At 41.8% G+C, this 9777-nt stretch overlaps 1 protein-coding gene across 1 annotated transcript; it reads left to right on the plus strand.

The window, feature by feature from the left end:
• Window positions 1-541: 541 nt before the first annotated feature.
• Window positions 542-1459, plus strand: LOC117517923. The gene is made up of 3 exons (XM_034179056.1): window positions 542-793; window positions 904-1189; window positions 1307-1459. The coding sequence occupies exons 1-3, from the start codon at window positions 542-544 to the stop codon at window positions 1456-1458; spliced, it is 690 nt and encodes a 229-aa protein (XP_034034947.1). The 3' UTR covers window position 1459.
• The last annotated feature ends 8318 nt before the right edge of the window (window positions 1460-9777 follow it).

The raw sequence follows: 9777 nt of genomic DNA on the forward strand, positions 1-9777 counted from the left end.
GTTCAGTTTATTTATGCAGTGCCCATACACTAATATTTGCGTATACCGCTATGTACGCGTGAGGTGTATACTGTAGTCTGTTCCATGATTAATTGCAGAGGCAACAGTGGTAAGAAAAATTAGTGATCTTTTTGTTATTTTACAAGAAGTCTCTGTCCAATTTCAGTCTTCAGTACTTCCATGGTAATTAATGTCAGTTATTAAGGATTCAAATGCTTTCAGTGAATCAAATTTTAATTTACTTTGCAACATGGACAGTGCGCGATTGCTAATGTTGTATATGCAGTATTACATGACGGGTCTAGGTTAACAGATCCACGCAGTCCTTACTCCAACATACCAAGGTCTGTAGTGCAGCTCTTCATCAACCTTTGTGAAGTCTGCCAGCAATCAAGACGCAGAAGCAAGAGCACAGTGCACACACCTGTCCTGTCAACTGGATTCATGAGTAGGGTTCCAGATTGACCTGATTGATCAACGCCACGCCCCTGATGGCAATACAATTGGATTGCCCACTTCATGGATCACTGGTCCAAGTTTCATGTCATATGGCCGCTCACCTCCAAAACTCCAAGGAAGTTGCAGAAGGCCTCACACCAGGGTGATCCCCTACCTTGGACTTCCCAAGATCTTCCAGTCAGGCAATGGAAGGGATTTTGTAAATCAGCTAGTTCTTCAGCTTGTTGCTGAGTGGGGAGCAGATGATGCCTTCTTTGTGAATGGCAGTCCAAAGCACTCACAATCCCAGGGCAAATACAGCATTGAGGAGGAGATCTGCAAATGTCGTGCACAGGTAATTAATACTGTAACACTTTTAAGAGTGGTCAGTATTTGTCTTCATTCTTGTGCATATGTATAAATTTATGAAGATGTGGAAAAATAATATATTTACGTATTTCACAGGCTGGGTTGGATGGTGCGAAGGAGTATCCATGGGCATCGTGGCTGCCCAGGATCCAGTTTATATTGAACAACGTGCGCAGTGAAGCTACCCAGCAAACTCCATATGAACTGGTCTTTGGACATTCCAGTCACTCAGACCTGTACTCTGGAGTATGTGTTGATGGCAATGTCATCAATGAAGAAGACCTACCAGCTACCACCGAAGTGGTCATAGATGATGAAATTGCCCAGACCGCCTCAGTAAACGATGATCACGAGTTCGTGGGAACACCCGATTCACATCTGAGTATGGTTCTTACCATTAGGTTTTTTTCCATTGTTTTTCATTTATATTTCTCATTTATATTTCTATGAATTTATATTTGGTTGTTTATTATAGAGTATTCTTTCCCTTGATTTACAGGTGACAGTGAGAACGATCCTTCATCACCTCAGGGGGATGACGGCTCAGCATCAGTTTCCAGTGTCAAAGAGTCTGAAAATGTGGCGGATGGCAATATGTCCTCCAGCCATGAGCCTCCCAGAGAGAACAAGAGTGCTGAAGACTTTTCTTAAACAGTATATGAAATATCAGCTTCAGTTTGCGAGAAATCATATGGGAGAGTTGAACCTAGATTTGATGTGATTTCTTGTAAGAGTCCTTTTCTGTTCCACTCCACCATGAAGCTGTATAACTGATGATGCAGTTTCTCCAGTCACAGCCACAGAAGCCTCCAACTCTTTTGAGGTTGTCTTGGTGGCTTTCCTCCCCAATCACCTTTTGCATGGTTATTCATGTTCTTGAGAACTGTCCATTCCAGTCAGAGTTACCATACTTGTTTTGTATTTGTTCAAGATATTTTCAGTGCGTTGTAAATGTTCATGTATCCATCCCCTGATTTGATTAAATAAAGTGGTAAACGTGATGAATTATATATAAAAATGATCCTCAAATTTCATTTGTCTGATGTTTATGACCTCTGAAAATGGAGAAACTGGTTAGAAATGGCAATAATTCCTGAATGGCTTATACACTGATGTCGAATGGGGTCGTGGATAGTGAGCACATTTACATGACCACAATCAATAACTGGAGTAATCGGATTAACAGCAAATAATCTGATCTGTCGCATTTACATATTCTTCAGTTATGGTTTACATGATTTCAGTTCATTAGTTGGATTTCTTTGGAAGTAGAGAAAGAAGCTCTTGAAGAAAAAGCATAGACTGTATTGAGAAAAAGAGCTCTCTGTCTCTGAACAGGTGCACCGAGTTGATGTCCTCACGCATGAACAGTGAGGAAACATGACATCATGCTTTGAGCAATCTCTGGTCAACTCCAGTATAATTGTCTATAAACTGCATAGATAATCAAGAAATTAATTTCAATTTATTTTCATTTGTATAGCGCCAAATCGCAACAAAGTTGCCTCAAGGTGCTTCACACAAGTAAGGTCTAACCTTACCAACCCCTAGAGCAAGCACACAGGCGACAGTGGTAAGGAAAAACTCCCTCTGATGATTTGAGGAAGAAACCTCAAGTAGACCAGACTCAAAGGGGTGACCCACTGCTTGGGCCATGCTACCGGATACAACAGACAATAGGAAATTTTGGAAGTCCATGCCAGTACACAGGACAGAAGGCCTGCAGAAGACACCACACCCATCTCTGGATGTAGCCGCACCTGAAACGGAGAGGAAAAAACAATCAGGCGGCAGAAAAACGATAAATACGGTATAATTTATCAGCATTTAACAACAAGAAAAACAGAAGAAATGCTAAGGTGATCGCCGGCCACTAGCCCTAAACTTCACTAAAAGACCCAGACTTTAGATAAAGTTGAGGCCGCGGCCCACCATCTTTACTAATAAAATGAATTTTAAAGGGTAGAAAGCATAGAAATGTACTATGCTAGTATGCTAGCCATACGAAAGGGAAAATAGGTGCTTATTAAGTATGGACTTGAAAGTCTCTACAGTATCTGTTTTACTGATGCAGGGAGATTATTCCACAAAGCAGGTGCACGATAAAGAGAAAGCTCTGTGACCCGCAGACTTTTTATTCACCCTAGGGACACAAAGTAGTCCTGCAGCCTGAGAACACAGAGCCTGGGCCTGTACGTAGGGTTTAAGTAGATCAGCTAAATAGGGGCGGCGCCAGTCTGTGAACAATTTTATAGGCCAGTAGCAGGACTTTAAAATCAGATCTCACAGGGACAGGAAGCCAGTGAAGACACGCCAAAATGGGTGTAATGCGGTCAAACTTTCTGCTTCATGTCAAAAGTCTGGCAGCAGCATGACGACCCCTAATGCTGGACGTGGTAAACCAGAAACTAGAACATTGCAGTAGTCCATTGTAGAAGAAACAAATGCATGAATCAGGGTCTCGGCATCAGCTATAGACAGGATGGGACGAATCCTCGCTATATTTCGCAGGTGGAAGAAAGCAGTCCTCGTAATATCTCTAATGTGGAGGTCAAGAGGACAATGTAAGATCAAAAATTACCCCAAGGTTCCTCACTTTGTCAGTGTGATGTATGATACAGGAGCCTAGACTAAGTGTTAGATGGTCAAATTGATGCCGATGTCTCACTGGACCAAGAACCATCATTTCAGTCTCGTCAGGGTTTAAAAGTAGGAAATTGCTAGACATCCAGCTTTTCACTGATGTAAGGCAATTGTCTAAGGATTTTACGTGAAGGAGATTACCAGCAGTTATCGGCACATATAACTGAGTATCATCAGCATAGCAATGAAAGTAATCCCAAAATGCCACAATATGTGCACAGGGGGTGCTATATCAAATCAAATCAATTTTATTTATATAGCACCAAATCACAACAAACAGTTGCCCCAAGGTGCCTTATATTGTAAGGCAAGGCCATACAATAATAACGGAAAAACCCCAACGGTCAAAACGACCCCCTGTGAGCAAGCACTTGGCAACAGTGGGAAGGAAAAACTCCCTTTTAACAGGAAGAAACCTCCAGCAGAACCAGGCTCAGGGAGGGGCAGTCTTCTGCTGGGACTGGTTGGGGCTGAGGGAGAGAACCAGGAAAAAGACATGCTGTGGAAGAGAGCAGAGATCAATCACTAATGATTAAATGCAGAGTGGTGCATACAGAGCAAAAAGAGAAAGAAACACTCAGTGCATCATGGGAAACCCCCCCAGCAGTCTAAGTCTATAGCAGCATAACTAAGGGATGGTTCAGGGTCACCTGATCCAGCCCTAACTATAAGCTTTAGCAAAAAGGAAAGTTTTAAGCCTAATCTTAAAAGTAGAGAGGGTGTCTGTCTCCTTGATCTGAAATGGGAGCTGGTTCCACAGGAGAGGAGCCTGAAAGCTGAAGGCTCTGCCTCCCATTCTACTCTTACAAACCCTAGGAACTACAAGTAAGCCTGCAGTCTGAGCGTGAAGCGCTCTATTGGGGTGATATGGTACTATGAGGTCCCTAAGATAAGATGGAACCTGATTATTCAAAACCTTATAAGTAAGAAGAAGAATTTTAAATTCTATTTTTTTAATTCTATCTTTAGGCCAGTTGATGTGTTCTTTGGAAAATTGTAACCTCTTCTTCACGTCTTTTATTTAACAGAGGGACTTTGCGGGGGATTCTTGCAAATAAATTAGCTTCACATAGGCATCTTCTAACTGTCACAGCACTTACAGGTAACTCCAGACTGTCTTTGATCATCCTGGAGCTGATCAATGGGTGAGCCTTTGCCATTCTGGTTATTCTTGTATCCATTTTGATTGTTGTTTTCAATTTTCTTCCACACGTCTGTTTTTTTTTTTTTTTTGGTCCATTTTAAAGCATTGGAGATCATTGTAGATGAACAGCCTATAATTTTTTGCACCTGTGTATAAGTTTTCCCCTCTCCAATCAATTTTTTAATTAAACTACGCTGTTCTTCTGAACAATGTCTTGAACGTCCCATTTTCCTCAGGCTTTCAAAAAGAAAAGCATGTTCAACAGGTGCTGGCTTCATCCTTAAATAGGGGACACCTGATTCACACCTGTTTGTTCCACAAAATTGACGAACTCACTGACTGAATGCCACACTACTATTATTGTGAACACCACCTTTTCTACTTTTTTTTTTTACTAATAGCCCAATTTCATAGACTTAAGAGTGTGCATATCATAAATGCCTGGTCTTGTTGGATTTGTGAGAATCTATTGAATTTACTGGTACCTTGTTCCCCATGTAACAATAAGAAATACGAGGTCTGTTAGAAAAGTATCGGACCTTTTTATTTTTTGCAATAACCTTATGGATTTGAATCACATGTGATTGTATCAGCCAAGCTTGAACCTTCGTGCGCATGCGTAAGTTTTTTCACGCCTGTCGGTTGCGTCATTCGCCTGTGAGCAGGCTTTGAGTGAGCACTGGTCCTCCCCCCTTGTCGGATTTTCATTGTGAGGAAAATGTCTGAACGGCTGGAGCAGCAATGCATCAAATTTTTCCAGAAACTGTGAGAGACAGCCATTCGGAAAATTCAGATGGCTTTCGGTGAAGATCTTATGGGCATCACAGAGATTAAGGAGCATTACAACCGGATTAAAGACGGCCCACAGCGGCTGAGGGCGCGCTGCGCTTCGAGCGGCCATCGACAGGCTGAAACGACCGGATCATTTCCAAAGCGAAGGCTGTGTTGATCCGGGACGTCATCTGGCCAGAGAAATGGCAGAAAGGTGGACATCAGCATTTTTCCGGCACATTCCACTGTTAAAGGAGATTCTGTCATGAAAACAGGAGCGGACGAATTCGCCACGGAGCCGCTAATGGCGCGGAACGAAAGCACCTCCGTGTTGGTCTCACAGAACATGTTGTGACATGCTCAGCTCTTTGACAATTTCTCGGATACTCTCTCGACTGAAAAGCCACCCAAAGCTGTCTGAATCTTCCGAATGATGGAAGAGCTGGGCATGTCCTGTGAGACTTCCAACACAGAGGTGCTTTTTGTTCTGCGCCATTACGCGGCTCCGTCCTGACACGCGAATTCCGCCGCACGTCTTTCATTACAAAGTCTCCTGTAACGGTGTAATGTGCCAAAAAAGTGCTATGTCCACCTCTCTTGCTATTTCTCTGGTAGTCACACGATGTCCCGAATCAACACAGCCTTCACTTTGGAAATGATCCGGTCGTTTCAGCCTGTCGATGGCCGCTCGAAGCGCGGCGCGCCCTCAGCCGCTGTGGGCCGTCTTTAATCCAGTTGTAATGCTCCTTAATCTCTGTGATGCCCATTGAATCTTCATCGAAAGCCATCTGAATTTTCCGAATGGTTTCCACGTGGCTGTCTCTCACAGTTTCTGAAAAACTTTTGATGCAGCAAAGCGGCAGTCGCTCAGCCATTTTCCTGACAATGAAAATCCGCCGAGGTGGCTGGACCACTCCTCCCACAAACCGTGCTTACAGGCGAATGACACAACCGACAGGCATGAAAAAACTCACGCATGCGCACAAAGGTTCAAGCTTGGCTGATGCAATCACACGTGATTCAAATCCATATGGTTTTTGCAAAAAATAAAAAGGTCCGTTACTTTTCTAACAGACCTCGTATACTCAAAACCTGGATTCATCTTTTTAGTCACATAGCACTACTAATATTCTGAACACTACTGTATGTGTCCCTGCAACAGATTGGTGTCCTATCCAGGGTGTACCCCACTTCACGCCCTATGACTGCTGGGATAGGCTCCACTCCACCCAGCGCAGCCTGATCTTGGATAAGTGGCTGAAGGTGAGTGAGTGATGTACCGAAGAAATTGAACTATTGGGGAGAAATCCATGTGTGTTCAGCTGATTTCTCATAATCAGATTAACAGTCATTATCGGATAAAGCATATTTGATTTTGCTGTTTAAATGAGCACATAATAATGAAATAACAGCCAATAATCAGAGAGCAGTCGGGTTTTGAGTGTGCATGTAAATGGGGCCAGTGACATTACGTCTGACACTGAAGCCCCGAGGCTTGTGTCAAGTGGAGACCTGTCCAAACAAAGCCTTGTGTCGAGGCCCGTAACATTTTTCAGATTATCACGTGACCAAAAATAAATGAAGTGGAGTGGAGTGGCATAACTGTTTCATTTTATGTCTTGATAAGGAAGTGTCTGCTTGTATTGTCATTTTTTGTGACTTGAATCCTGACTGTTGCATTGACAGCATCTTTGTGGAAGTGGAGCCACATAGAAAGGAACAGACTTCTCTGGTGTGTGAGTATTTTGAACCGGTTCCTTCCAGTTAATTACATAAGATTTTTAAACACATTATTAAGTAGTAAATTATGTTCTTTTGGAGACAATATAAACACTTCCTCAGAAGACCAAAATCCTCTTTCATTGTTGAAGGTGTTGCAGGCATCCAGTTAAATATGAGCAAATATTTGCACAAAAGCAATAAAGTTTATCAGTTTGAACATTAAATATCTTGTCTTTGTGGTGTATTCAATTGAATATAGGTTGAAGAGGATTTGCAAATCATTGTATTCTGTTTTTATTTACACTTTACACAACGTCCCAACTTCACTGGAATTGGGGTTGTCGATGGTAATATCCTATCTCTTCAAACACAATAAACCTCATTACAATATGAAATATGAATGCTGACATCTAGTGGTGAGCCTGCAGCATTAATCACAGGGTCCAGGTGGCTAATGGAAGCCACTATTGCTTGGAAACATGCAGCCATAGTCATGGCTGTTGACCCTCAGTGATGTGTCATCTCCCCCAACACAGGTGATGATTGATGTGTGTAAACTAAGAGGAAAGTGAAGTGAAAACATTGAATAAAATAAGAGTAAATAAGAATGAAAAAACACAAAGTGTCACCTTGCTGCTGCTTTGCTTCACCTCAGGGAGCTTTGGTGTTTGCTGTGAGACATGCACTTTTGACAGATTGGTGTTAACTACACAGAAATCATTTGATATGGGTCCACTTTCACAATACCACAGTCTTGTGCACCTCCAGTTTAGAGAGATAGAAATGTGCCACTCAGGTTGATATTACGTTCAAATCATAACACCCCCCCTCCCCAAACCTAATAAGCACAGAAAAATCAGCCCACCTCCATGGTTTGTTCCGGTGTTGCTGACCAAATGACCTTTCCTAAAAATTGGTCCCCCCTGCCTTCACTGCGCATGCGTCATTTCAGAGCGTCAGCAGCAATTCACCAATTATTGCCTCATTTCTGCTTAAAACTGACTTTAGAATGATTTAAGAGGTTTTAATTTGTCATCTGATGCTTTATAATCACAATATTCCCTTTGATTGCTTTGGGTGTAGACAACCAGACTCAGACGTGCCTAACCTGTCCTGATCACTTCCCCCATCTTTTATGATGAAATAATGCTGAATTTATGTGGAAATTATTGTTGTACAAAAGCTTCACATATCTGTCGCTGAGATAGATGATGACTGGAGTGCAGTAAGCAGAAACGAGGTGACAATCAGTGAATTGCTGCTAACGCTGTGAAATGACGCATGCGCAGTGAAGGCAGGGCGACCGATTTTTACAGGGGACCTTTCAGCCGGCAACACCGGTATTTCTCACTGCATAAAGCTATATTGTGCAGGATTTATTAGTGCCATCCAGTGGTGAGGCTGCCAATTGCATTATACTGTCAGTGGTTATGATGCTGTTTACCTTCACATTTTCGCTTCTATGGCGACAGGGATCCAGGCTCCCTTGTTTTGTGCAATATGTATAGTCCTCCATTTCACAAAAATGAGGCTTCTTAAACTTGCCAGCCTACACTAGCATCCTGTAGGCAGTCTGTACAGGAGCAACCACTGATTCTTCTTCAGGATTCTGGCCATGCTGTAAAATACAAAAGACAGTAAGTACCTTCTGGGTTATTGTCACAGCCTTAATCCAAAATGGAACAAATTCATTTTACCCTCACAACACCCTATAATGACAACATAAAAAGCTTTTTTTTAATTGTTGCAAATTTATTAAAAATAAAAAAACAAAGAAATCACATGTACATAAGTATTCACAACCTTTGCCATGAAGCTCAAAATTGAGCTCAGGTGCATCCTGTTCCCACTGATCATCCTTGAGATGGTTCTACAGCTTAATTGGAGTCAAAATTCTTCTTCAGTTTTCTGGCCATACTGTAAAATACAAAACACAGTAAGTACCTTTTGGGTTATTGTATCAATGTGTACATAGCTTCCTATGTAGCTATGAAGGGCCCTTAATGCTAAATCTTGCACATTGTTGGAGTTGTGTTTCTGAGTTGACCATATGTGTATTAATTGCACTCAACAAAAGTAATTTACAGCGCGTCCAGAAAGTATTCACAGCGCTTCACTGTTTCCACATTTGGTTATATTACAGCCTTATTCCAAAATGGAGTAAAGTCATTTTTCCCCCCCTCAAACGTCTACTCACAACACCCCATAATGACAACATAAAAAGTTTTTTTTAAAGTTTATTAAAAATAAAAAACTAAGAAATTACATGTATATAAGTTTTTGCTCAGTACTTTGTTGATGCACCTTTGGCAGCAATTACAGCCTCAGATCATTTTGAATATGATGCCACAAGCTTGGTGCACCTATCTTTGGGCAGTTTTGCCCATTCCTCTTTGCAGCAAAGGTAAGAACGCCAGGGAGGTGAAATCCAGTTTCAGGAAAGTTTCCTTTTCAAACTCTCTATGCCAAGGTAGTTCAGGAAGCAAGACTTCTGCTGAGCTCGCCAACTTTGCAAAATGCTGACTCATTGCTTTGTTCACAATTGCAACAAAACCTAAAACATAAGTCCGCAGCTGTTAGGTAGTTTGACAAAGCAATCACAACACAAACCATTTTTATGACAAATCAAAGAGAAAATCTCTCTGACCAGATATAGTTTATTGCCACTTTAAAACGATACACAATAGGAC

The sequence above is a fragment of the Thalassophryne amazonica genome, chromosome 9, assembly GCF_902500255.1.
Source record: "Thalassophryne amazonica chromosome 9, fThaAma1.1, whole genome shotgun sequence".
In the NCBI taxonomy this organism is placed as follows: domain Eukaryota; kingdom Metazoa; phylum Chordata; class Actinopteri; order Batrachoidiformes; family Batrachoididae; genus Thalassophryne; species Thalassophryne amazonica.

What these genes read in the sequence shown, in the direction of transcription:
- LOC117517923 (XM_034179056.1), top strand. Translation starts at nt 542, where the DNA reads ATGTCATATGGCCGCTCACCTCCAAAACTCCAAGGAAGTTGCAGAAGG. An exon ending in TCTGCAAATGTCGTGCACAG is followed by an intron (nt 794 to 903) that starts GTAATTAATACT and finishes CGTATTTCACAG; the next exon opens with GCTGGGTTGGATGGTGCGAA. An exon ending in AACACCCGATTCACATCTGA is followed by an intron (nt 1,190 to 1,306) that starts GTATGGTTCTTA and finishes CTTGATTTACAG; the next exon opens with GTGACAGTGAGAACGATCCT.